The sequence below is a fragment of the Heteronotia binoei genome, chromosome 1 (assembly GCF_032191835.1).
Source record: "Heteronotia binoei isolate CCM8104 ecotype False Entrance Well chromosome 1, APGP_CSIRO_Hbin_v1, whole genome shotgun sequence".
Classification (NCBI taxonomy): domain Eukaryota; kingdom Metazoa; phylum Chordata; class Lepidosauria; order Squamata; family Gekkonidae; genus Heteronotia; species Heteronotia binoei.
This window is the reverse complement of record NC_083223.1, coordinates 263,139,050-263,166,552: the sequence shown is the minus strand read 5'-3', so window position 1 is coordinate 263,166,552 and position 27,503 is coordinate 263,139,050. Positions and strand designations below refer to the sequence as shown.

Here is a 27,503-nt window from a genome sequence, read left to right as displayed (position 1 = left end):
ACTGAATCAGACCCTTGGTCCATCACAGTCAGTGTTGTTTACTCAGACTGGCAGTGGCTCTCCAGGGTCTCAAGCAGAGGTTTTTCGCACCTATTTGCTGGACCCTTTTTTAGTTGGAGATGCCAGGGATTGAACCTGGGACCTTCTGCTTACCAAGTAGATGCTCTACCACTGAGCCACTAGTCAGCTTTTTATATAAAAACATAAAAGAAGCCATGTTGGATCAGGCCAATAGCCCATCCAGTCCAACACACTGTGTCACACAGTGGCCAAAAACCCCCAAGTGCCATCAAGAGGTCCACCAGTGGGGCTAGAAGCCCTTCCACTGTGCCCCCACAAAGCACAAGAATACAGAGCATCACTGCCCCAGACAGAGTTCCAACAATAGGCTGTGGCTAATAGCCACTGATGGAACTCTGCTCCATATGATCCATTCCCCTCTTGAAGCTGTCTGTGCTTGTAGCTGCCACCACCTCCTGTGGCAGTTAATTCCACATGTTAATCACCCTTTGGGTGAAGTACTTCCTTTTATCAGTTCTATGAATGACCCAGGCTAGCCTAATCTTGTCAGATCTCAGAAACTCAGCAGGGTTGACTGTGGCTAGCATTTGGAAGGGAGACCACCAAGGAATTCTGGGGTTGTGAGGTGGAGACAGACAATGGCGAGCCACCCCTGAATGTCTCTGGCCTTGAAAACCCTAGGGGGCCACTAGAAATTGGCTGTAACTTGACAACAAAACAAAACGGCGCCCTCCAGGGCTCTTTTTGTAGGAGCTCCTTTGCATATTAGGCCCTACCCCCCTGATGTAGCCAATCCTGGAGCTTACAATAGGTCCTGTACTAAGAACCCTCTAAACTCTTGGACTAGCTACATCGGGGGCATGGCCTAATATGCAAAGGAGTTCCTGCTACAAAAAGAACCCTGGGGCCCTCTCAAAATTCTGACAGAGGCCAGATCTAGTCTCTGTTTCATTTGACAGCCCAGAATTTTAGTTATGGGATAGAGATGTACAACAGGAAGGCAAGGTCTGTCGTGGGGCTTGGGGAGGTGTAGGCTATGTTCCTCCCTACCCCATAAGTACACTTCTGTTCCGAAGAAGCGGGAGAAGCAGCATTCAGAGTCACCTCTGAACAGTTCTTTTGAAATACAAGCCTTCCAGGCCCAATGACAGAAATCCACAATTTCCCTGAATGGGGAAGTTTGCCTCACAGAAGCCAGCCTGGTGGCAACTGAAGGAGAGAGTAATTTGGCACAAGAGTCCCAAAGCTGAGGAAAAGATGGTTCCCCGCCTCTCAGGATGGCTTGCCGAGAAGTTTGGTCACAGCCTTTCGGGCACTGAAGATGCAATCGTTGACAGAGACCCCCTCGTAAGAGGCTCCAACCAGGCTGAGGGGCAGCTTCTTCTGATCTAGGTAAGCAGTGATGGCTTCTGGTGAGGGAGAAAGAGAGAGAGGGAGAAAGTGTTAGCAATGGTAAGCCAGGCCAAAGAGACTAGGATTGGAGAGACGTGTGTTCAAATCCACACTCTGCCAGAAAGCTGAGCAGTGAGTGACCCTGGGCCAGTCACTATTTCTTTCTCTTTTGGTTTGGAAGGAAGGAAGGACAGCAGACCTGACCCTGAGTTTCATGAAGAAGAGAGAGACAGGAAGGAAGTGTGGGGAGGGAGGGAAAGAAAATAGAAAATATTGCCCTTCACTTGGGAGTCTCAGAGCAGCTTAAATCACCTACCCTTCCTCTCCCACAACAGACACCCTGTGAGGTAGGTGGGGCTTAGAGAGCTCTGAGAGAACAGCTCTGAGAGAACTGGGACTGACCCAAGATCACCTTCAGCTGCATGTGGAGGAGAAGTCAATAGATGCCTCTCTAACCGATAACTGGATTGATTCCGTGTTAGTGCTCAGATATGTTGTGAAGGAAAAAAGGAAAAGTAATAAGAATAACTGTAATTGACATTGTTCTTCCTTGGCATCCAAAACTGAAGAAAGAAAAAAGGAACAATAATAGGTATAAGTGTAATTGATGTTCAGTCCAGTGACCAAGGTTCACTGGTTCCTCGGTGTTCAAAATTGAAGCTTAATACCACTGTTGAAGATATAATTTGAAATGGAAAAAAAATAATAAAAACCCGGGGTCTTCGTCTGTACTTCTTGAGCAAAGCAGAACTCTACATGAAGACTGGAATTATTATTTGATATATTCCATCCAGGTCCATCCCAGTCAATGGGGGAGGGGGATAGCCAACTGGGAAGCCTCAGAAAGAGATGAACCTGTATTTAGTAAGGATTTCTTGTTCTCTATGTGGCTAAGAACACAGTGAAGCTTTGTATCCTTGGTGCTTGGAGGGGGCAACAGTGGGAGGGCTTCTAGTGTCCTGGTCCCATTGGTGGACCTCCTTGATGGCATCTGGTGGGGTTTTTTTTGGCTACTGTGTGACACAGAGTGCTGGACGGATGGGCCCATTGGCCTGATCCAACATGGCTTCTCTTATGCTCTCTCTTAATATGTTGGATAGTCCAGGCTCATAGGATCTTGTAACATTTCAGAAGCTAAGCAGGGTTGGTCCTGGTTAGTCTTTGGATGGGAGACCACCAAGGAATACCAGGGTTGCTGTGCAGAGGCAGGCGATGGCAAACCACCTCCAAAGGTCTCTTGCCTTGAAAACCCCACGGGGCGGCCATAAGTTGGTTGCCACTTGACAGCAAAAAACAAAAAAAACCTCCCAGTGTTTAAAAGCAGAATGAAGCAACATAGGAGAAAAAGACATCAATCTATAGTTAGTGTGACTTTCATATAAACTGCAGGGGAGGGGGAGGAACCCAGCCTTAATTCCTTTTATTAGTCAAACAACACAATATCTTTTTTTCTGTCCCCACCCCCCCAGTAATTCTGAGATATTTGCCTTGTTAGATCGTGGAATGCAGGAAGTATCAAGGTCTGGAAAAAGAAAGATGAAACGGATACCAAGATATATCTTTCTCTTCCTCCCCCACCCCAGAACGTACTCAGTTTTTAGTAGCCATTGGAAAGTTTTAATTTCAATCTCCTTAAAATTCTCTGCGGCTTCCCAGAAAGCTTCTGAGCTCTGCACCATCTTCTCACTAAATAAATATGCTATGAGGAAGGGATGACCCTCCTGCACAGTTTATAATAAATAAATATATTAACAACTCTCAGCACGGAGTGCGGATTGGGTCAGGACATACTCAAAAGATCTTGATCGTTGAAGGTAGTGATGCTTTGACTTTTTTTAAAAAAAAAAAAAGAATTCTGAATTTTAATAAGTCTCACATGTGGAATCTGAATATCTGAAAGTAGAACACAAATAGCTGAAGGGAGACCTACCTATATGTTTCCAGTGACCAAGATTATACTGTGGAATGCAGGCCTGAAAGATAAAGGGGTGAGAAATTAACAATAGTCCAGGTCTCTGGCCTACTGAAATCCTGAGAGAAACCAAATGAGAAGAACTGCAGATTCAGAGTCAGTTTGGTGTAGTGGTTAAGTGTGTGGATTCTTATCTGGGAGAACCGGGTTTGATTCCCCACTCCTCCACTTGCAGCTGCTGGAATGGTCTTGGGTCAGCCATAGCTCTTGTAGTTGTCCTTGAAAGGGCAGCCGCTGTAAGAGCTCCCTCAACCCCACCTACCTCACAGGGTGTCTGTTGTGGAAGGGAGGAAGGTAAAGGAGATTGTGACCGCTCTGAGACTCTGAGATTCAGGGTATAGGGTGAGATATAAATCCAATATTATCTTCTTCATTTATACCCTGTCCTTCTCTCTGAATCAGAGACTCAGAGCGGCTTACAATCTCCTTTATCTTCTCCCCCCACAGCAGACACCCTGTGAGGTGGGTGGGGCTGAGGGAGCTCCCACAGCAGCTGCCTTTTCAAGGACAACCCTTGCGAGAGCCATGGCTAACCTGATGCCATCCCAGCAGCTGCAAGTGGAGGAGTGGGGAATCAAACCCGGTTCTCCCAGATAAGAGTCCGCACACTTAGCCACTACACCAAACTGGGCATCTCTCTCTCTCTCCTTGTCCCATAGTCTCAAACCCACTTTTAGGAACACCAGCCTCCAAGTGAGACCTGGGGATCCCCTGAAATTACAGCTTACCTCCAGACTACAGAGAACAGCTCCCCTGGAAAACATGGGTGCTTTGGAGGGTGGACTCTCTGGCACTGGAGCCCTCACTCAGGTCCCTGCCCTCCCCAGGCTCCAACTCCAAATCTCCAGGAGTTTCCTAACCTGGATCTGGCACCCCCTCATAACCTTTGTCACCTCTTGCTCTCTCATTTCCTGGGGGGGGGGGGCGGTTGAGTGCAGGGACAGGAATTGGCTGCTATTGGATTAATGGAGGATTAGACCGGCTGCGGGGGGAATACCAGGCTCAGAACGGAGAGAGGCGAGAGGTCCCGAATCTGCCCCGGTAGCCCCGGCTCAAAGCGATAGGGGTAAGGGAGCCCCGTTTTGCAGAAGATCGCTAGTTCTTGGGGTTGTTTTTTTATCGGAGGAATTGCCCTAGCCATAGCCAGGATTTCATGTCTGGTGGGGCCCACTGCAGGATTTGTTGTTTGAGGGGGGGGGCGGTTTGGTGGCCCTGGGCTCTCAGCACTGTAAGCTGCCTTGAGTTCCACAAGCCAATCCCCCTTTGCCTGGGCAGTCACAGCAGCTCTGCTCCCCTAACCCCTTTCTTATGTGCCCTTCTCTCAGAGACAGAGACCTCTTGACTCTTCCCCCCCCAACACACACACTTTGCTCTGCATGCTGGGTAAGGGAAGGGGAGAGAAAGAAGCAAAAAGACCAGCAGCAATGCCACTACTAGTTCAGAGTGGCGGTAAGCAAAGGGGACAGCTTGGGAGGGGCCATACAGTTGGAGGAAAGGAAAGGTCCCCTGTGGAAGCACCAGTCGTTTCCGACTCTGGGGTGACATTGCTTTCAGAACGTTTTCATGGCAGACTTTTTACGGAGTGGTTTGCCATTGCCTTCCCCAGTCATCTACATTCCCCCCCCCCCCTCAACAAGCTGGGTACTCATTTCACCGACCTCGGAAGGATGGAAGGCTGAGTCAACCTTGAGCCGGCTACCTGAAAACCCAGCTTCCACTGGGGATTGAACTCAGGTCGTGAGCAGAGCTTAGGACTGCAGTACTGCAGCTTTAACACTCTGCGCCACTCTGAGCTGGGTTCAAATCCTTCCTCACCCAACAGATTAACTGGAGAGCCAGAAATGACAGCTTCGAAGAAGATAGAAGAAGAAGATATTGGATTTATATCCCGCCCTCCACTCCTAAGAGTCTCAGAGCGGCTCACAATCTCCTTTACCTTCCTCCCCCACAACAGACACCCTGTGAGGTGGGTGGGGCTGGAGAGGGCTCTCACAGCAGCAGCCCTTTCAAGGACAACCTCTGCCAGAGCTATGGCTGAACCAAGGCCATTCCAGCAGCTGCAAGTGGAGGAGTGGGGAATCAAACCCGGTTCTCCCAGATAAGAGTCCGTGCACTTAACCACTACACCAAACTGGCTCTCGAAGCCCTAGCTGTGTACTAACCGCCACCGCTAACTACAAGCAAAGCCCTTGATTGGTTTTTTTTGTAGCAGGAACTCATTTGCATATTAGGCCACACACCCCTGATGTAGCCAATCCTCCTGGAGCTTACAGAAGGCCCTGTACTGAGAGCCCTGTAAGCTCTTGGAGGATTGGCTAAATCACAGGGGTGTGGCCTAATATGCAAAGGAGTTTCTGCTACAAAAGAAGCCCTGCCCTCGATTAATTTTCTTTTTATTCCCATCCTCAAGTTTCAGGCATCGACTCTGGAATATGGAAGAAAATTTGGGTTGGGGGGCAGAGAACTAGCAAGCTAGGGAACTCTCTCTCCTCCATGCGTACCTTGTGCACCTTGACAATCGTGCGAGATGGCTCAGCGGACACCCCTAGCTGTTCCTTCACGGCCAACTGGGCTCTTCTCACCAGAGTGGCATCCGAGATGGTGTCTGGGTCACCCAGGCTGGGTGTGAACCACGCACCACCCAGCATCACCTGCAGGGGGCAAAGAAGTCACTTAATTGGGGCTGATCTGGAAACCGATGCAAAAAGCGGCAGCACGGCTGTTAACTGAATTCCTTTATGGGCAAGCGTTTGGCCGGTGCTGCGCAAATTGAATTAGCTACCAATCGAGTACCGGATCCGCTTCAAGGTTCTAGTACTGATGTTTAAAGCCTTACGTGATCTGGGACTGACATACTGCAGGATTGCCTCCCCATATGAGCCCCGGAGATTACTGTGATCAGCTAATCAACATCTTTTGGCCATCCCTGGCCCCAACCTGGTGGAATCAGCTCCCCACAGAGATTTGGGATCTACCGGACTTGCTACCATTCTGTAGGGCCTGCCCTGGGTGGCATCACTCTGTTCTCACCGTAAGTCGAACAGCAGGGCCGCCGGATCCGTCCTGTTCAGGGAAGGCGACGGAATCGTAAACGATGCCCAGGAGGCTGCTGTCTTCGAAGGACGGTACCAGGTGTCCAAAGCCCTGAAAAAAGGAAATGTTTGAATGAACCAAATGAACAAGAACAGCCCTCTTCGATCAGACCAGTGAGCCTCCATCTAGTCCAACATCCTGTCTCACACAGGGGGCAAACAGTTCCTCTGGAGGGCCAACAACAGGGCAGAGATGCCGAGGCCTTCCCCTCATAAGAACATCAGAAGAGCCCTGCTGGATCAGACCAGTGAGGGTCCATCTAGTCCAGCATCCTGACTCACACAGTGGCCTCAACCAGTTCCTCTGGAAGGCCAACAACAGGGCAGAGAGGCTGAGGCCTCCCTCTCATAAGAACATCAGGAGAGCCCTGCTGGATCAGACCAGTGAGGGTCCATCTAGTCCAGCATCCTGACTCACACAATGGCCTCAACCAGTTCCTCTGGAGGGCCAACAACAGGGCAGAGAGGCCGAGGCCTTCCCCTCATAAGAACATCAGAAGAGCCCTGCTGGATCAGACCAGTGAGGGTCCATCTTGCCTCATACAGTGGCCAACCAGTTCCTCTGGAGGGCCAACAACAGGGCAGACAGGCCGAGGCCTTCCTGTCATAAGAACATCAGGAGAGCCCTGCTGGATCAGACCAGTGAGGGACAATCCTGCCTCACACAGTGGCCAACCAGTTCCTCTGGAGGGCCAACAAAAGGGCAGAGAGGCCGAGGCCTCCCCCTCATAAGGACATCAGAAGAGCCCTGCTGGATCAGACCAGAGAGGGTCCATCTTACCATGACAGGAAGCTCCACCCCATTGTACTGCAGGTTCACGACCCCCACTGACACTGCCGGGATGGCGCGCAGCTCTTGGCTCAGCGGCTCAGCCCAGGTTGGGAGAGATGCAGCGAGAGCTACGAACAGGGAAAAGAAAATGCAGACGTGGCAGGACCGTTTGGGAAGGAAGACCTGCTTCCTGAGGCCTGCCCGTCCATCAGCAGGACACCAGGAAGGATCAAGAACTATGGCTCATCATGACTGTGGAGATCTCTGCCTTCTTTTATGAGAGGTCAGTATCACTGCCAGTCTTCATTCACGCACACGGCTCAACGAAAAGAGAAATCAGTGGACTCTCGATCAAATCAGACCTAAACTCTCCCTAGAAGCTAAAATGACAACTCTTGGGAGAAGCCACATGTCCTACCTTTGGCGGGCAATGCGCTGATCACATGGTCGGCTTCCACGACACCATCCTCCAAGGCGATCTAGGGCAGAAAAGCAAAATCAGCTTTCCCTCTCGCTCCTGTGGTCTCTGGCTGCAGCAAAGTCTGCAGAAACGGACCTCAAGGCAGTTTGGAATTTGGACTGACTTTCATGAACTTTGGGATTGATTTCATCATACTTACACGCAGGGCTGTTTTTGTAGCAGAAACTCCTTTGAATATTAGGCCACACACCCTTGATGTAGCCAATCCTCCAAGAGTTTACAAGTAGGCCCTGTACGAAGAGCCCTGTAAGCTCTCGGAGGATTGGCTACGCCGGGGGTGTATGGCCTCATATGCAAAGGAGTTCCTGCTACAATACAAGCCCTGCTTACATGAACTTTGGGATTGTGAATGCTTTAATGTATTTATAAACTGTTTGTTAGTGTATGTATTTTGGAACCAGCAAACAGAAGATGTTTAGAAGGTATTTACAATTATCAATGTAAATATCTGTTAGGTGGTCTTTTGGTTCCTCACGGTATTCTAATTGTTGGTTTCCCACCCGGAAGTCGGCAAACCTAGTCTCCCAAAAAGTGGCTTGCCACCTCAAGGACATCTAAGCCCCAGATCACAGGAGGGGGCTGTGGCAATATGGCTTTGCGCATGGAATGCCCCAAGTTAGGGGAGGGACGGTGGCTCAGTGGTAGAGCATCTGCTTGGGAAGCAGAAGGTCCCAGGTTCAATCCCTGGCATCTCCAAAAAAGGGTCCAGGCAAATAGGTGTGAAAAACCTCAGCTTGAGACCCTGGAGAGCCGCTGCCAGTCTGAGAAGACAATACTGACTTTGATGGACCAAGGGTCTGATTCAGTATAAGGCAGCTTCATATGTTCAACCCTGGCATCGCCTCTTAAAGCAGTGGCCCTCAACCTTTTTGGCTCCAGGGACCAGTTTCATGGAAGACAATTTTTCTACAGACCGGTGGAGGGGGGGTTGCCTCCTCAAGCTGCCCCCCCCATGCCCTGTCCCTCCCCCCCCCATGAAGGTCTTTAAATGGAGGGAGGAAAGGAGACTGGGGCTGTTCCTGCCGCCTCCCCACTAGGTGGCCAGGCGGCAGAAAGGCCAACTGCCTCCCCTCCTATGTTCCCTCTAAGCTCAGAGTCTTGTGAGAGCCAGTTTGGTGTAGTGGTTAAGTGTGTGGACTCTTATCTGGGAGAACCGGGTTCGATTCCCCACTCCTCCACTTGCAGCTGCTGGAATGGCCTTGGGTCAGCCATAGCTCTGGCAGAGGTTGTCCTTGAGCTCTGTCCCAGAGGTTGTCCCTCTCAGCCCCACCCACCTCACAGGGTGTCTGTTGGGGGGGGAGAAGATATGGGAGATTGTAAGCCACTCTGATTCAGAGAGAAGGGCGGGGTATAAATCTGCAATTCTTCTTCTTCTTGTGAGCAAAAATTCTACTTTGTGAGCTACTAGTATTAAAGTTGTGAGCTACTGGCATTAACGTTGTGAGCCGCTGCATCAATTCTTGTGCTCTGGGGTCATCTTTCCCGAGCTAAGACAAAAATGTGTGAGCTGGAGGCTAAAAATCTGTGAGCTAGCTCACATTAACTCAGCTTAGAGGGAACTCTGCTCCCCTCCCATTTAAAGACCCCTGCCAATCAGCTGATCGGCAAGGGTCTATAAATGAGGGGTAGGCTAAGGTCCCAGCAGTGTTGTCCCTTCTGCTGGCCTGGGATCCAGGCAGACGAAAGAGGCGGTATGGCCTCACTCCAAGGCTGCCTCCCCTGCAAATCTGTGAGCTAGCTCACATTAACTCAGCTTAGAGGGAACACTGCTCCCCTCCCATTTAAAGACCCCTGCCAATCAGCTGATCGGCAAGGGTCTATAAATGAGGGGTAGGCTAAGGTCCCAGCAGTGTTGTCCCTTCTGCTGGCCTGGGATCCAGGCAGACGAAAGAGGCGGTATGGCCTCACTCCAAGGCTGCCTCCCCTGCAAGGGGAGGAAGCTCTGGAGTGAGGCCACGCTGTCTCTTTCGTCCACCTGGGTCCCGGGCAGGCGAAATGGGTGGAGCAGCTGCTCTGCCTTGCTCCGCGGCCTGGTTGCTAGCAGGCCACGGACCGGTAGCAGTCTGTGGCCCGGTGGTTGGGGACTTAAAGGACCTCAGGTACCAGGTTTGTGGGAAAGATGTTTCTCCGAGGCCCTGAGGAGCAGCCAATCCGAGCAGGACTGAGGATCTGGTTTGGGGGCTATCATGGCAGGTTCATACATTCACAGGAAAGCCACGGCTGAAGCTATTCTGCATCTCTAAATTCTGTTTTGCATGGAGAACAGCAAGCGGCATCGTGTCCTTCAGGTCCCTAAACATCTTTGCTGTCACTGTCAGGTGGGGGGGGGGCATGGAGCACTGCTGGTTGAATTTCTACCCACTGTGCTGTGAAGTGGGCACAAGTCCCCGACCTTTCTGAGCCTGCAGCCACTGTGGAATTCTAACCCAGGGTGTTGGACGCAAAATGGCTTCCTGCGAAAGTGGAGCCAGCCACAAAATGGCTGCCACAGCTGGCCTTCCATCACACAGTGAAGATCTTTATGCGGTGGTGGCAGCTGCCGCCAAAGCAATGTTTTTTTAAAAAAAAATCTTCACAGCCAATCACATCTTGAGTAGTCAAGCAAAAACTTTTCTGGGGAGAAGCTCCACCTGGCCCTGCCCCAGTTTCTAAAAATATTAGGTGGGTACAATGGTGTCCACAGGCACCGTGTTGGGGACTCCTGTTCCTGAGAGTGAGAAGCTGGGTCTCAGATATACATGCTCCCAGCTTCACCCCCTCTTCTGCAGAAGGGAACATCCACAGCTTCTGCTTCATCCCAACACAGGAGAGAAGGAAGATGCCACATCCCCACTAGGGCTTTTTTAAAAGCAGGAGCTCCTTTGAATATTAGGCCACACCCCTCTGATGTAGCCAATCCTCCAAGAGCTTACAGTAGGTCCTGTAAGAACAGCCCTGTAAGCTCTTAGAGGATTGGCTACATCAAGCAGGTGTGGCCTAATATGCAAAGGAGTTCCTGCTACAAAAAAGCCCCAATCCCCATCCCTCCACTGATAGATCAGGGCCACATCCAGCCTCATTTGAGGCCCTTTCCCCACCCTGTGCTTTCCCCCTACCTGCCAGCCGCCAGCTGCAGTTTTCTCTAGCTGCTTAACGGAGGCATCTTGGTGGATCTCCACCCCACGACGCTTCAAGAAGTCCGCCAAGGCTTCAGGGAGGACCTCCATCCCACGGCGCAGCGACCACTGGCTCCAGCGCTCCTTCTGGGCCCTGTGAATCAGCGGGGATTCCACGGGGATGCTTTCTCCTTACAGGACAGGCAGAGAAACAGGCAACTGAATCGTCACATTGCCCCTCTTTCTAAGTGCTGACAGCACTTTTGCTATCTACCAGACAAGGATCTGAGAGACTCAGATTCTAATCACCACCCAGCTGTGGAATCTCACGGGTCCATTCTCAGCCTAACTTATGCCATAGGGTTGTAATGAGGATAAATGGAGAAGAGAATGGTGGAAACGGCTTTGAGTCCCTCTTGTGGAGAAAAATGAAGTTAATAGTAAAAGCAGCTGAAGATGGAAGGCAGATAAAAGATAGCTTGATCGATGGCTTGGAAGGAAATAAGGAAAAGGGACAGAGAGAGTATGGGGACTGCCAGGAGAATGGGGAAGAGAAATTGTGAGGCGAATATAAAGGGAGAAACAAGGCAGCCCCCACAAGCCCTTGGGGTTCCTCACTATGCAAATAGGCCAGACAGGTGACCAACACAAGACAGTTGGGCCATATTTTTTCTGGGTAGAGATTCCATTTGGAGAAGAATCTTGAGAGTCCCTTGGACTGCAAGAAGATCCAGTCGGTCAGTCCTAAAGGAAATCAACCCTGATGCTGGGAAAGAGAGAACGCGAAAGAAGAAGGGGACGGCAAAAGTTGAGATGGCTGGACAGCGTTACTGATGTAACTAACGAATTTGAGCAGACTTCGGAGGATGGTGGAAGACAGGAGGGCCTGGCGGGACTTTGTCCATGGGGTCGCAAAGAGTCGGACTCAACTGTGCGACTGAACAACAAAAATTCCATTTGGCAGCCAAGGATAGGACCTGAAGCAATGGGCTCAAATTATAAGCAGAAAAGTACCAGCTGGATATTAGGAATAATTTTTTTAAGGTAAGAGTAGTTCAGAGGTGGAACCAGCTTCCTAGAAAGGTGGTGAGCTCCCCTTCATTGGCAGCCTTCAAAATACAGCTAGATGATCTTCATTTATTAAAATACTTATGCTTAAAAGGGGTCCAACTTCTCATTATTGCCCCCAGGAACCCCTTTTTTTAGGACTTCTGCATCCCTAACAGCAGCACAGCAGGTAGAAATTCAACCGGCAGTGCTCTATGTTCTCCCGCCTGACCAGCGAAAGCAAAATAGATGATCGCAAGGTTTTGGCTGTGATTCCACACACTAAATGATGCACGTTCAACCCACTTTCCAACTGGCTTTTACTGTGTGAACCAGCAAAATCCAGTGGATTGACAGTGCACTATTTAGTTTATTCATTTTTCTGGAAAGCCACTGCCAATTAGCATTTGGATTGTAATTGACAGTGGCGTTCCAGAAAAATGAATTAAAATGAAACAGAAACTTGGAAAGCCTGGAAATGAAATATGGCACCAACACTACTGAAGCTATGAATTTGGAAGACGGTCCCCTGAAGGATAGTTTACATCTGAAATGAAATTGGACCGGTTCTTTTTTATCATTGGACTACAGTTTAAATGCCAATATGATTTTTGGACAGTAGTTGTGCAGTGCATTGGACGGTCTTTTTGCTGTATCATTGATTTGTTATTCAAGACTATAAATTGCATTTTTGGATTACATAGAGAATTATTTTGTACACGGAGTGAGTTCGTTGCTTTTCTTCAGTTCCTTTTGCCTCCGTGGTCCCAATCTCCGCTGACAAAACCTACTTTGAGGCAGGTGGCATACGTCTGGACAGTTCTGTCTGAGTGCGAGGAGGAACTTACGTGACTGAACTCTCCTCCAATTTAAAAACACAGAAAACTAGCAAGCTGTGGGGAAGGATTCTAGCCCCATTTTTCTCCTTGAAATGTTAGTTTTCTACATGCAGGGCTTCAAAAAGATTTAACAGAGCAGTATTCAACTGGACCAGACTTGCCCTGTTGTCTAAACACTGTGTTTTTAAAAAGTGGGCGAAGTCAGTTGGGCGGGTCTTGCCCAGCAGGACTTCTGATTGGCTACTGGATATCCAATTGGCTGTGTAGATTAAAATAATGTTGTTTCAGCAACAGCTGCCACCACAGTGCTGACTTTATTTTCTCTTGCTCCTCTTTCCCAGTGTAGTTTTAACATTTCCCCTCTTCTCCCCTGCGTGTAGGCTTCCTCTGTGTATATGGCTCCGCCGCCTGTGGCGGACATTTTGTGGTTGGCTCTGCCTCCTGCAACAGCCATTTTGTGATTCTGCCCACCACTCTGCGTCAGACTTCCCAAGGTGCCCACAGGCTCACAAAGGTTGGAGACCCTTGATGGGCCACTGGTTTCCTTTCAGGCCTCACCTCCACCAAGAGCCATGCCTAAGATGACTGAACGGTGCGTCTGTTCCGCCTGGAACAAAACTGGGAAACAGGAGCGCATGCTCAGCGTCCGACAGTCTCCGGCAAACACCCCTCGGCAAAGGCAGTCGATGACAATGTCAGCCAGCTAAGAGAAAAAGAAGAAAAAAAGAAGAGATTGGATCTATACCCTGACTTTCACTGGGAGTCTCAGTGCGGCTTACAATCTCCTTTCTCTTCCCTTCCTCACAACAGACATCCTGTGAGGTAGCTAGGGCTGAGAGAGCTCTTTCAAGAACCGCTCTAGAGAGAACAGCTCTGAGAGAACTGGACAGGCCCAAGGAGTGCAGAATCAAACCCAGTTCTCCAGATTAGAGTCTGCCTTTCTTAACCACTACACCAAACTGCTTAGTACAAAGAGAGTGGCGCTTGCTCAGAACACAGGCCCAATATGTCCAGTATCCCATTTCCTTATAATGATGGTCCTAACATGGCCCAAGGGCCCCCATCTGTCCACACTTGGGCGCCCCTTCTTATCTACTTTTTATTTAATCCATTTGTACCCCACCTTTCTTCCCAGTGGGGAGTCAAAGCAACTTACATCGTTCCCCCCTCCTCCATTTTATCTTCACAACAACCCTGTGAGGTTGGTTAGGCTAAAAGAGAGCGTGACTAGCCCAAGGTCTCTCAGCAAGCTTCCATGGCAGGAGGGGGGATTCAAACCAGGATCCCCCAGATACAACTTCCAGCACTCTAGACACTTTGCCACCCCTATACTTGCATGCCCCGTCCTACCTGTCCATCTTTCTCCCACTTGCAGTTTAATTTAATTTAATTTAAATTTTGTATTTGTATCCAGCCCTATCCTGCAAGGCAGCTTACAGCTGTTGACTTCCTGACCTCCACACCCTCTCCCCAACAGCACTGGCCAGTGCATGTCGAAGAAAAAGAAGAGTTGGTTTTTATACCCCACCCTTTACTACTCAAAGGAGTCACAGAGTGGCTTACAATTTCCTTCCCTTCCTCTCCCCATAACAGGCACCTTGTGAGCTGTGTTTCCTCTAACCTGAGTCAGCATGAGCTAGCTCACAGATTTTTAGCCTCCAGCTCACATATTATTGTCCTAGCTCAGGAAGGATGGCACTCAGAGCACACTAATTCATGCAGTAGCTCACAACTTTAATGCCACAAAATAGGAGTCAAGATTCACCTTTAAGACCAACTTAGTTTTATTCAGAATGTAAACTTTCGTGAGCTCTCTAAGCACACTTTATCAGACGAGGAATCCGGTACCGTGAGCAAAGCCACACATAGCTGGTAATCAGTGGCTCAGAATGCAAACTGGTACAAATTTAAGATCCAATGACAGTATAGTAAAATTATCTGGTAGGGAGTGGTTTAGAAGGCAAAATGGTACAAATCTAAGATTCAGGGACAGAATAGTAAAATTAACAAATTGAGCAAACCTTTGATCTGAGTAGCATGAGCAATAAAACAGAAAACAGAAATATGTCAAAAACAGAAATAAAGCAGAAATATGTCAAAATGTGAGAATGTCTGTTAATGACTATATTGGAGTAAGCCTGGGTCAAAAGGAAGGTATTTATCTCTCAGAAGATATAACTTTAATGCCAGTAGCTCACAAAGTAGAATTTTTATTCACAAGACTATGCAGCTTAGAGGGAACATTGCTTGTGAGGAGGGTGGGGCTGAAAGCTCTGACAGGAGCTGGGACTGCTCCAAGGTCACCCATCAGGCTTCAGATGGAGAAGGAGTGGGGAACCAAACCTGGTTCTCCGGATTAGAGTTCGCCACTCTTTACTACCCCACGCTGACTCTCCATTACCCCTATCCCCACAACAGGCATCCCGTGAGGTCAGTGGGGCTGAGAAAGCTTTGAGAGAACTGCTCTTGAGAGAACAGTGATTGGCCCAAGGTCACCCAGCAGGCTGCATGTGGAAAATATCCCGCCCTCGGTGGGGTAGGATATAAATTGAATAAAATAAATTAAAAAATAAATAAAAAGCAGCAGGGACTCAATGCTGTGCCTCCAGATTAGAATCTGACACTCTTAACCACTCCCCCGTGCTGCCTGGGACTGCTGCTGTTATGGTGACCGGAAGTGCCACCCGTGCCCCACCCACATGGCCTTCCTCAATGATTTTGGGCAGCGGGGAGCACAGCTGCAGACAAGTGGTAAGGGAGGGTCAGCTGCAGACAAGTGGTAAGGGAGGGTCAGTGGCAGTGCCCCCCCCCAAGAAGCTCTATGCCAGGGGTGTCAAACTCATTTGTTATGAGGGCCAGATCTGACATAAATGAGACCTCGTTGGGCCGAGCCATGTGTGTCATAAAATGTAATGGCAGGTAGCAGAGATATAAACTTTTTATAAAGGACACAGACAAACACAATTAAAGATTTTTTTAAAAACTTAAAATTAAATATGCTTAAAAGATCAGCACTCTTGCAATATCTTGCTAATTTAACGGTTTCTAATAACTGATGCCTCTTGCTCTGGATTATTGCATCAAAATCTGGCGACAATATCTGTGCTGTAGCAATCTTGAGTATGCTGTTCAGGTGCATGTCTATAAGTCGCAAACCTACTTTTGATTGACATTTATTACAGAAATCCCATGGTCAATGCTTTTGTACATAAGTTGCTTCATGTGCTGGTCAGCCAATGGATAAAACAGAGGCTTTCCTCTGTAGCTCCTGTGTGATTGAGCAAGCCTGGCAAAAGCAAGCTGTGATGCAGAAGGAAGTGAGAGAGAGAGAAGGAAGCAGAGGACAGTGAGTTGGCCCATGGGCCCGATAGGAGCCCTCCAGGGGCCTGATCTGGCACTCAGGCCGCATGTTTGACACCCCTGCTCTAGGCCCTGGCAGCTGCCCCACCTCGGAGTCTGGACCCAATACCCAGAGAAGATCTGCAAACGGGGCACAGAAGTCAAAGCCTCCTGCTGTTAACTGCCCCCTGCCAGAGGTAACTGTCAAGGGGCCTTTCCATTTTTATGTTTCTGCTTGCTGAAATACCTTCTTGTCTTAAGAATGGGGGAGGGTGCACTGTGCCTGCTTCACTCTTGGCTTTGCTCTGTCCATTGTAACAGTCATGTGTATCCGTTTCTGCTCTGTGGAGAAGAGTAAAGCCACTGTCTCAAGGCTGCTTTACCTCATCTCAGAAACAGCTCACACTGCTTAATGCAGAGGTGTCGAACTCATTTGTTAGGAGGGCCGCATCTGACATAAATGAAACTTTGTTGGGCTGGGCCAGGCTGTGTCAGGCTGGGCCATGTTAGTACCTATTTAAGATTAGGTAGAAGAAGAACTGCAGATTTATACCCCACCCTTCTCTCTGAATCAGAGACTCAGAGCGGCTTACAATCTCTTATAACTTCTCCCCCCACAACAGACACCCTGTGAGGTGGGTGGGGCTGAGAGGGCTCTCACAAGCAGCTGCCCTTTCAAGGACAACCTCTGCCAGAGCTATGGCTGACCCAAGGCCATGCTAGCAGGTGCAAGTGGAGGAGTGGGGAATCAAACCGGGTTCTCTCGGATAAGAGTCTGCACACTTAACCACTACACCAAACTGGCAGAGCTATAAACTTTTTAAGAAGAAGAAGAAGATGATATTGGATTTATATCCCACCCTCCACTCCGAAGAGTCTCAGAGTGGCTCACAATCTCCTTTACCTTCCTCCCCCACAACAGACACCCTGTGAGGTGGGTGGGGCTGAGAGGGCTCTCCCAGAAGCTGCCCTTTCAAGGACAACCTCTGCCAGGGCTATGGCTGACCCAAGGCCATTCCAGCAGGTGCAAGTGGAGGAGTGGGGAATCAAACCCGGTTCTCCAGATGAGAGTCCGCACACTTAACCACTACACCAACTGGCTTTTAAAGGACACAGACAAGCACGATTAAAGATTTTTTTTTTAAACGTAAAATAAAGCATGTTTAAAACATTAGCACTTGTTGGTCTTCAAGGTGCTTTCTTTGTATTTCTCCCATGGGATCCAGGGAACGGGGCAAAAGAAGCTGTTGACTCTTTCCCTCCCTCCCCGAGGGACCAGGAGGGGGAGGAGCCTCAGCCAATGGAGAAAATGGAAGTTTTGCTCTGTAGCTTCTGTGTGATTGAGCAAGCCTTGCAACGCAGAAGGAAACATACAAGAGCCAGAAGGAAACATACAAGAGCCAGTTGCTCGGAGGCTTGATAGGAGCCCTCCAGGGACCTGATTCGGCCCCCGGGATGCATGTTTGACACCCCCTGGCTTAATGTTTAGGGAACCAGTTTGTTCTGCTTTGCGCGGGCTTTTTTGCACTGTACTTTTGGCGGGCTGCGTAACAGCCCCAGAGAAGGTATAAAGTACTGACCACCCCAAAGGTGAACCACTTCTGACAAAAGACGTATATTGCTACTGTTTCTATCTATCAATAAAGCCAGCTTTCTGACTGCACTGGAAGCCTTCCTTAATTGAGGACAGTCCCAGAGCGGAGAGAAACCTGCCTCCAGCAAGGCCCCTTCAACCAGCCAGCCCCAGTGCTTAAAGAGGACAGGAAGGCCCCGAATCTCCAGGGGCACAAGTTCTCAGAGCACAGCTTTTCCTGAGCATCTTGGGAGGGAATTATGTGAAAGAACAGGGTGGGGCAAGGAGGGTTGAACCTCCTCTCTGGCACTGTGGAGAGGAGATAAGGAAGGCAGCTGCCGCCCCACCCATATGGTGCTTCTCCTCCGCCCCAGCACCCAGCAAAAGAAATAACATCTGCACAGGGGAATGGGAGCTTTTCTTGCCTCACTCCCTCCACAGGGTTGCAAAGTATCTTTCCCCCCCGGTCTGGCTCCCAGAAGTGCAGAAATGAAGCCGGTGGAACTCCCTGTGCCGTACAGTCATCTTGCCAGGAAGATCTTCCCCTCTGAGACGTTGTTAAATGCACTTGAGCAGTGCCAGAGGGGAAATGTGGCAACCCTGTAGTCACATGGACAGCCAATGGAGAAAACAGAAACTTTGCTCTGCAGCTACTATGCAACTGAGCAAGCCTGACAAATCAAGTAGCGATGCAAAAGGAAGCAGCAGAGAGAGAAGGAAGCAGAGGACAGTGAGTTGCCTGCAGGCCTGATATGAGCCCTGTGTGACACAGAGTGTTGGACTGGATGGCCCACTGGGAGCGGGAGATAAAAGGGGATGAGATATTCACAGAGGATAAGGCTATCAATGGCTGCTAGCCATGGTGACTGAGTGGAACCTCCACCTTCACAGGCATGAAGCCTCTAAATCACAGAGCCAGGAGGCAACATCAGGGGAAGGCCTCAGCCTCTGTGCCTTGTTGTTGGACCTCCAGAGGAACTGGCTGGCCACTGTGTGAGGCAGGAGGCTGGACTAGATGAAACCTCACTGGTCTGATCCAGCAGGGCTGATGTTCCTATGAGGGGAAGGCCTCGGCCTCTCTGCCCTGTTGTTGGAACTTTAGAGGAACTGGCTGGTTACTGTGTGAGACAGGAGGCTGGACTAGATGAAACCTCACTGGTCTGATCCAGCAGGGCTGATGTTCCTATGAGGGGAAGGCCTCGGCCTCTCTGCCCTGTTGTTGGAACTTTAGAGGAACTGGCTGGTTACTGTGTGAGACAGGAGGCTGGACTAGATGAAACCTCACTGGTCTGATCCAGCAGGGCTGATGTTCCTATGAGGGGAAGGCCTCGGCCTCTCTGCCCTGTTGTTGGAACTTTAGAGGAACTGGCTGGTTACTGTGTGAGACAGGAGGCTGGACTAGATGAAACCTCACTGGTCTGATCCAGCAGGGCTGATGTTCCTATGAGGGGAAGGTCTCTGTCTTTATGCCTTGTTGGGCCTCCAGAAGAACTGGTTGAGGCCACTGTGTGAGCCGGGATGCTGGACTTGATGGCCCCTCATTGGTCTGATCCAGCAGGGCTCTTCTGATCTTATGAGGGGAAGGCCTCGGCCTCTCAGTCTGTTGGCCCTCCAGAGGAACTGGTTGAGGCCACTGTGTGAGCTGGGATGCTGGACTAGATGGACCCTCACTGGTCTGATCCAGCAGGGGTCTTCTGATGTTCTTATAATACTGGGCAAATTTCCTCACCTGCCACTTCTCTGTCTTCCTATTATAACCCTGAACAAGATCTATAGGATCTTGGACATGAGCTATCTAAGCTTAGAATCCTGGTGCCACAATAGCTGGGAGGGGCAGTGGCTCAGTGGCAGAGCCTCTGCTTGGCACGTAGAAGGTCCGAGGTTCAATGTCTGGCATCTCCAGTTAAAGAGATTAGGTAGAAGGAGATGTGGAAGCCTGAGACTCTGGAGAGCTGCTGCCAGTCTGAGCAGACAATATGACCACCAGGGCCTTTTTTGCAACAGGGTCTCCTTCACATATTAGGCCACACACCCCGGATGTAGCCAATCTTCCAAGAGTTTACAGGGTTCTTAGTACAGGACCTACTGTAAGCTGCAGGAGGACTGGCTACATCAGGGGCGTGTGGCCTAATATGCAAAGGAGTTCCTGCTACAAAAAAAACCCTGATCTTGTTCAGCAAAAACCACCTTCTTGTGACAGCCAGCCTGGCCCTTTGGGAAGTCTACTAGCAAAGCGTGAACAAAACAGCTCTCCCTTGTCATTTGCCCCCCAACAAATGGTACTCAGAGGTAGACTGCCTTTGACCCAGGAGGTTCCATTTAGTTATCAACAGCCACCAACAGAGTTTTTTCCCAGCCAGGCAAAGTTTGGAACACACAACGCGTACCTGTTGGCCGAAGCGGCGCTCCACGAAGGTGTGAATGCTCTCGTCCGTCTTGGAGCCACGAGGGGCCGTCAGATCTTTCAGCCCACTCCAGATCAGGGGACGAGAAAAAGGCGGGACCGTCCGGAGAATGCCACTGAAACCCAGGCAGAACACAGCAAAGGTGCTCAGGAAAAGGGGGTTTATCCCACTGAGTCCCCAAGCTGCCTCAAAGACACCCCCTCTCAAGGTTTGTGGAAAATTAACATACCCAATGCCAGAAGGGAGTTTGTGCAGGGATCCCCCAACGTAGAGGTACCGGTTCTTGGAGGCCGGGTGGTCACCACAGACGGGAAGGACTTCTGCTTCGAGGCCAAGTTCAGAAACCTAAAAAAGAATTGGGGTCCTGCTACAGTGAGCACAGTGCAGAGAAGTTTACTGGTCATGCGTTACGGAAATTAAAAATGGCCAGGGCTTTTTTGGAGTAGGAACACACAGGAACGCAGTTCCGGCTGGTTTGGCAACAAGGGGTGTGGCCTGATATGCAAATGAGCTCCTACTGGACTTTTTGTACAAAAACCCTGTGTGGAACAATGGTGATGTCAGGGGTGTGTGCCTAATATCCAAATGAGTTCCTGCTGGGCTTTTTCTACACACAAAAAAAGCCCTGAAAATAGTATTTTTGATTTTCCAACAACACAGATTAAAAATCATATGGGCTGGAAGAAAAACTGGGAAAAAAAAGAGACAGGATATTTTCTTCAGAGGATATAACAGCGAGAAACATCCCAGGGCGGTAACTGATGGTTACATAACCATCTGAGAAGACAATAGGACCCCAATCAGGAGTTACATAATGCACTTTGACTGGGGGAAGGGGGAAAAGCACATTGTGAGCGGCAGGCACTGAATAAAACAGATCACCAGCAGCTGGTACTGATCTCAAGCAGTTTTTCTGTTCCATAATCACACCATGAGAGGCTGACATGTTTATGTCCTTTATACTCTCCTTTCTCCCACCCAAACTGGCTTATCCTGTTCTCCTCTCCTTCATTTTCTCACAACGAGGAAGGAAGGTGAGGAAGAGGAGTCTGAGAATGTGGAAATGGCCCATGATCAGCCAGGAAGCAGAGTGGGGATTCAAACCCAGGTCTCCAAGTTCCCCATCTGACACACTAACCCAGAACTCCCCAACCTTTTTGAGCCTGTGAGCACATTTGGAATTCTGAGCCAGCGTGGCGGGTGTGGGAACAAAAGGGCTGACACAAAATGGCTACCACAGGAGACAGAGCCAGCTGCCAAAACGATGGCCACGGTTTACCTTCAGTCACACAGTGCAGATCCTTGTGCTGCAGCGGCAGCTGCTACCAAAGCAACATTTTTTAAAATCTGCACAGCCGATCAAATCTCCAATAGTCGATCAGAAGATCAGGGCACAAACCAGGGCTTTTTTTGTAGCAGGAACTCCTTTGCATATTAGGCCATGCCCTCCGATATAGCCAATCCTCCTGGAAGTTACAGTAGGCCCTGTAATAAGAGCCCTGCAAGCTTTTGGAGGATTGGCGACATCAGAGGGGAGTGGTCTAATATGCAAAGGAGTTCCTGCTACAAAAAAAGAAGCCTTGATAACCCCCCCGCCTTCCGAACTCACCATCAGTAGGGTGTTTTTCCCCACCGCTCCGGCAGGACGGATCCCTCTAGGCCCATGCTCAAAAACTGCCCCCTCCTCTGTGCACGTGGAATGGATCCAGCCCCCGAGACGGCTGCTGCCTTCCAGGAGAATGACCTGGTTGGAGGGGAGGAAGGACATCAGTAGCCAGAAATGGTCCTCTAGACACATTACAGCTTCAGCTGCTTGTGGACCTCTGCAATCCTTTGCATGTTTATGTTGAAGGATACCCCACTGAACTCAATAGGACTTACTCTGGGGTAAATGTGACTTTCAGGGAGGGAAGGAGACATGGTATAGCGCAGGAGTGGCCAAACTGCAGCTCAAGAGCCACATGTATGGCTCTTGGAGCCCCCAACACCAAAATGGCTGGCTCGGAGAAGGCTTTTCTCTCTTTAAATCAGTTCTCCAAGCCAAGCCAGCTGGCAGCTTGGAGAATGCATTTAAAGTTAGAAGTTGCTTTCTTTCCACCTCTCCCTCCCCCATATATTTGCCTTCCTTCCTTGCGGCTCTCAAAACATTTGACGTTTATTCTACATAGCTCTTCCGTTAAACAAGTTTGGCCTCCCCTGGTATAGTCCAATCTCGTCAGATCTCTGAAGCTAAGCAGAAACAGTGCTTGGAAGGAAGACCACCAAGAAAGACTCTGTAGAGGAAGGCAAGCGCAAACCACTTTGCTTAATTACTTGCCTTGATTGCCCCTGGCTGGGATTGCCAAACTCAGTCACCACCTTGATGGCACTTTATACACATCCATACATGATTTTCAGTGACTACAAATAAACTGGAAACAACTTAAAGTTTGGGTCCAGTGGCACCTTTAAGAACATGAGAAGTCATGTTGGATCAGGCCAATGACCCATCCAATCGAACACTCTGTCACACAGTAGCCAAAAAAAACAGGCGCCATCAGGAGGTCCACCAGTGGGGCCAGGACACTAGAAGCCTTCCCACTGTTGCCCCCCCAAGCACCAAGAATACAGAGCATCACTTGCCCCAGACAGAGAGTTCCAACAATATGCTGTGGTTAATAGCCACTGATGGACTTCTGCTCCATGTGTTTATCCAGTCCCCTCTTTTATCCAACAAAGTCTGATTCTGCATGTAAGCTTTCATGTGCATGCCCGCTTCATGGTATCTGATGAAGTGGGCATGCACACAAAAGGTTATCCCGAGACTTAAACTTTATTAGTCTTCAAGGTGCTACTGGACTCAAACTTTGTCCGGTCGCTTCAGATCAACACAATACCTGAATCTATCTTCCTAGAAACAACTAAGTTAGCTTCAGCAAATACTTGGGGAGGAGGGGGGGGGGCAATCGGATTAACAGGTTTGGTTGCTGGTTTTGTAAACCTTTCGAAGCCAGTATTCCCTTCCACACCGAGTTACAGAATTATTGTTCAGCCACTACATGAGGTTTTTAAACTTTGCTTAGAGGCTGAGCATTCCTGGTGGTGCTGGGCCATTAGGGTCCACAGGACGCCCAGATGCTTTTGGAAAATGCTGAGCACCGTTCCTGTGAATCACAGGATGCCCAACTAGAAGCCACACAGAACCAGAAGCCAGTACGTACAACGTACAGAAGCCTATATATGTAGAAGGGAAGCAGACGGATATTAAATCAAAAGAGTTTTCAACTAAACATTAGGAAGAACATCCTGACAGAGCGGTTCCTCAGCGGGACAGGCTTCCTGGGGAGGTGGCGGGCTCTCCTTCCTTGCAGGTTTTGAGGCAGAGGCTAAATGGCCATCTGACAGCAATGCTGATCCTGTGAACTTAGGCAGATCGCGAAAAGGAGGGCAGGAAAGGACGAGCCAGTCTTCAGCCCTTGTGGCCTTTCTTATATGTCTGGGGGGTAATGCTAGTCACCACTTTGGGATTAGGAAGGAATTCAAAGAGTTGCCATAAGATGGACTTGATGGCACTTCACACACACACACAAACAATTTAATATAATTTTAGCTTTCCTGGAATTGACCTTGACTTTATTCTTCTATTTCACCCAATCTCTTTGGTTACTCATTAAGGGCTCCACATGTACTGATGGGGTCCTTGAAAATTTCCTCAGTGCTCCCCTAGGGCCATTTTGATTGGAGAAATCCAAACCAGGCCCCTAGGAACAGCCTTCCCAGCATGCAGCTGGCCTACAGGTGGAGAAGCTCTTACCTTGGGTGCCTGGGGGCTTCTGACCAAGTAGTAGCAGGCAGCCAGGCCGCTCACCCCACCACCAAGGACAGCCACCGTCCGCTGCATTGGGAGCCTGAAGAGGAAGAAGAATGCTGAGCCGCAGGAAGTAGACAGGGGTCAGCGGCAGCCTCACTTCACTGGAAAGGTCCTCAGACTCCATAATAACATGCCTCCCTGGTCCCAGTTCTTTTCTCCTGGGGAAAACAGTATCGTCACCTCTCTGCTCCTGGGCCAGGCATGCAAACAGGGTTGCCAGTGTCCAGGTGGGGCCTGGAGATCTCCCAGAATTACAATTGAAGAAGAATTGTTTTTTATATCTCGCTTTGTCTTTTAAGGAGTCTCCAAGAGGCTTACAGTCATCTTTCCAGACTCTTATCTGGGAGAACCGGGTTTGATTCCCCACTCCTCTACTTGGGTCAGCCACAGCTCCGGCAGAGTTGTCCTTGAAAGGGCAGCTTCTCTGAAAGCTCTCTCAACCCCACCTACCTCACAGGGTGTCTGTTGTGTGTGGCGGGGGGGGGGGGAAGTAAAGGAGATTGTGACCGCTCTGAGACTGAGATTCAGAGTATAGGGCGGGACATAAATCCAGTATCATCTTCTTCCTTCCCTTCCTCTTCCCACAAGAGGCATTTTAGAATCATAGAGTTGGAAGGGACCTCTAGGGTCATCTAGTCCAACACCCTGCACAATGCAGGAAATTCACAAACACCTCCCCCTAAATTCACAGGATCTTCATTGCTGTCAGATGGCCATCTAGTCTCTGCTAAAAACCTCCAAGGAAGGAGAGTCCGTCACCTCCCGAGAAAGCCTGTTCCACTGAAGAATCGCTCTAATGGTCAGGAAGTTCTTCCTAATGTTGAGCCGGAAACTCTTTAGATTTAATTTCAACCCATTGGTTCTGGTCCTACCTTCCGGGGCCACAGAAAACAGTTTCACACCATCCTCTATATGACAGCCCTTCAAGTACTTGAAGATGGTGATCCTATCACCTCTCAGCTGCCTCCTCTCCAGGCTAAACATCCCCAGCTCCTTAAACCTTTCCTCATAGGACTTGGCCTCCAGACCCCTCACCATCTTTGTCGCCCTCCTGGACCCGTTCCAGCTCGTCTATATCCTTCTTAAAATGTGGTGCCCAAAACTGAACACAATACTCCAGATGAGGTCTTACGAGAGCAGAGTAAAGCGATCCCATCACATCACGTGATCTGGACGCTATACTTCTGTTGATACAGCCCAAAATTGCATTTGCCTTTTTAGCCATTCAGCGTATGATCCACTAAGACCTTTTTTTTGCACATACCTTGTGAGGCAGGTGGGGCTGAGAGAGTCCTGGGAGAACTGGGACCGGCCCAAGGTCACCTAGCAGGCTTCAGTGTGGAGGAGGAGTGGGGAATCAAATCTAGTTCTCCAGATTAGAGTCTGCCACACTTAATCACTACACCATGCTGGCTCTCCAGATTATAATTTTCCCCTGGAGAAAATGGCTGCTTTGGAGGGTGGACTCTATGACCTTATGCCCTGCTGAGGTCCCTCCACAGGTTCCACCCCCAAATCTCCAGGAACTTCTCAACCTGGAGAGGGTAACCCTATAAAGTACACCTGCTCACTCCAGGTGAACAAGTACAAAGCAAGTCTCACTGCAGTTTCATGGCCGCAATTACTACTAAGGTCTACAACTATTCTCGCTTCGCCGGAGAGCATAAATTGGGGAGGGGGGGGCGGGTTCCATCCAAAAGAATCCACCAGCCACTATGCTACTTGACTGGGAGCACAGAGAGGCCGTTACGGAATATTCAGCATCACACTAACCTGAATTAAGGGTCTCTCGATAAACCCTTAATCACTCAGTCCCACTGCCGAATCGTCTCTGCTCCCCCATCCACTTTATCTCCAGCTCCCTCCCCTGCTGGACTGTAGGCCTGTTTAAAAAAAGTTTGCCCTGAATGCCAGCATAATTCATATCTGATAAACAGGCCTCGTTTTGGGCAAGAGCTCACGGGAGCAGAGCTCTGGAACCTCTAAATTTTCTTGTGCTCTTCCTTTCTAATTAAGCACACCTTCTGGTGATGTCAGGGGTGCGTGGCAGATGCAAATATCATGCAAATGAGTTGTGCTAATGAACTCCGGCACTTCTTTTTCCACAAAATGACCCCTGCTGATAAATGTTTGTTTTATCTTTTTTTCACCCCATACATGAGTATTTTTCATGGTTACAGTCAACACACACTCGGTCGAATGGGTGACTTAAATTCCACATTTATCCAAGTATTCAGGGTCACTTTGTAGAAAAATAGGTGGTGGAGCTTACCCAGGGATTGTTATCCAGCTGCACCTACTATTCAACGGACAAGGTGGGGAGGAGGAGGGGGAACCCTCAGAAAGCTGTGCTCCTGTGAGCTCCTGCTGAATCCGAGGCCTGCTCAGTTTCATTTCTAAAGCCTGCTAGCCACTTCTTAGAAACATATGAAGCTGCCTTCTACTGAATCAGACCCTCGGTCCATCAAAGCCAGTATTTACTCAGGCAGCAGCTCTCCGGGGTCTCAAGCTGAGGTTTTTCATGCCTATTTGCCTGGACCCTTTTTAGTTGGAGATGCTGGGGATTGAACCTGTAATGGGCGAGCAGAGCTTGTGCAGAGGCAGCTTTCCTTCAAGCGCTGTCATATTGCAACCCACCCCCTCCCGGCTCTTCCCCAGGCTCTTGCCTGCCGCTTGCTCCTTTTCCTGAACCTCAGGACCAATTACCCCCAACCTTACAAAGATCAATATCTCCGGCGAAGAAAGGCCTCATCGCCTTTCAACAGCTCCCACCCCAAAAGGTCACATACAAATGGGGATCACGCCCTTTGCTTTACAAGGGATCCCGGCAATGCATACCCCTTGAATCTCCAAATCCCAGGACCCCGCCCCCAAGTCACCTCTCCTGCCTAACCACCCCGTCCCAAGAAAAATTACCAACCTTACAGCACGATCAGGCCAGAACTACATTAATACCGCCTCGATCGCCGCTTAGGGCTGCATTCACACGTGAACCGAGTCCATGCACGCATCGTAACTCGCAGTCTCCCCCCCCCTCCCCCAAAACTTGGATTCCCGCACAAGCCAGTAGCGCCTCTTCCTTCCAGATGAGCTCTAACCCCGCCTGCTGGGATTGGCTAATAGGAACGATGACGCGCAGTTCAGGGCGTTGACTGCCTCATTTCCAATCAGATGGCTTTAGGGGAAAAGGGGCGAGGCCAAGAGGGAAGGGAAGGCGGGGCGAGTGGACGGCTGAGCTTCCTCTTCGTACAGCTCTTCGCTAGTGGGCGGGGCTTGCTGGGTATGGGTGTGGCATCCACAAACCCCACCCAGCGAATTTTTAAGGAGGATCTTTTCCAGCAAAGTTTTAAGGAGGACCTTAGGGGCTTCCAGGAAGTTCTGGACGAAAACAGGATAAGCAAATAGAAAAGAACAAACGCCTCTGTTAGCGGTAAAAGGTTCTCAGGCTTTGATCTCCTGTCCTTTCCAGGATTCCTATGCCTTTAAGAGTTCCATTCTAGGCAGAAATTCACCAGGGGCATCTTCCCTCATCTCTGTGTCTAGGTGAGCTATGCCTGTTGAATAAAGTTTGAGTCCAGCGTCACCTTTAAGACCTGGGGTGGCCAAACTGTGGCTCGGGTGGGAT

General features: G+C 49.6%; 1 protein-coding gene across 2 annotated transcripts; it reads right to left on the bottom strand.

The window, feature by feature from the left end:
- Nucleotides 1-975: 975 nt before the first annotated feature.
- PPOX (protoporphyrinogen oxidase) lies at nucleotides 976-26,919 on the bottom strand. 2 transcript variants are annotated; one of them, XM_060257145.1, is made up of 13 exons: nucleotides 26,799-26,919; nucleotides 23,822-23,915; nucleotides 21,638-21,772; nucleotides 20,258-20,373; nucleotides 20,011-20,143; nucleotides 13,270-13,414; nucleotides 10,826-11,016; nucleotides 7,668-7,728; nucleotides 7,259-7,377; nucleotides 6,416-6,529; nucleotides 5,887-6,036; nucleotides 3,344-3,386; nucleotides 976-1,430 (listed from the first exon to the last, which is right to left on the bottom strand). In XM_060257145.1, exons 2-13 carry the CDS (start codon nucleotides 23,906-23,908, stop codon nucleotides 1,294-1,296), a joined length of 1,431 nt encoding a protein of 476 aa, XP_060113128.1. In that variant the 5' UTR covers nucleotides 23,909-23,915; nucleotides 26,799-26,919; the 3' UTR covers nucleotides 976-1,293. The 2 variants fall into 2 exon arrangements, with proteins under 2 accessions (XP_060113128.1, XP_060113137.1); XM_060257154.1 differs by having other exon boundaries at nucleotides 26,804-26,826.
- Between the last annotated feature and the right edge of the window lie 584 nt (nucleotides 26,920-27,503).

Bases quoted from the DNA above. Each gene is read 5' to 3' on its own strand.
- PPOX (XM_060257145.1), bottom strand. From the start codon at position 23,908: ATGCAGCGGACGGTGGCTGTCCTTGGTGGTGGGGTGAGCGGCCTGGCT. The intron at 20,144-20,257 runs GTATGTTAATTT...CCTGGGTTTCAG, and splicing joins AAACTCCCTTCTGGCATTGG to TGGCATTCTCCGGACGGTCC. The intron at 7,378-7,667 runs GTAGGACATGTG...CCCTGTTCGTAG, and splicing joins CAGCGCATTGCCCGCCAAAG to CTCTCGCTGCATCTCTCCCA.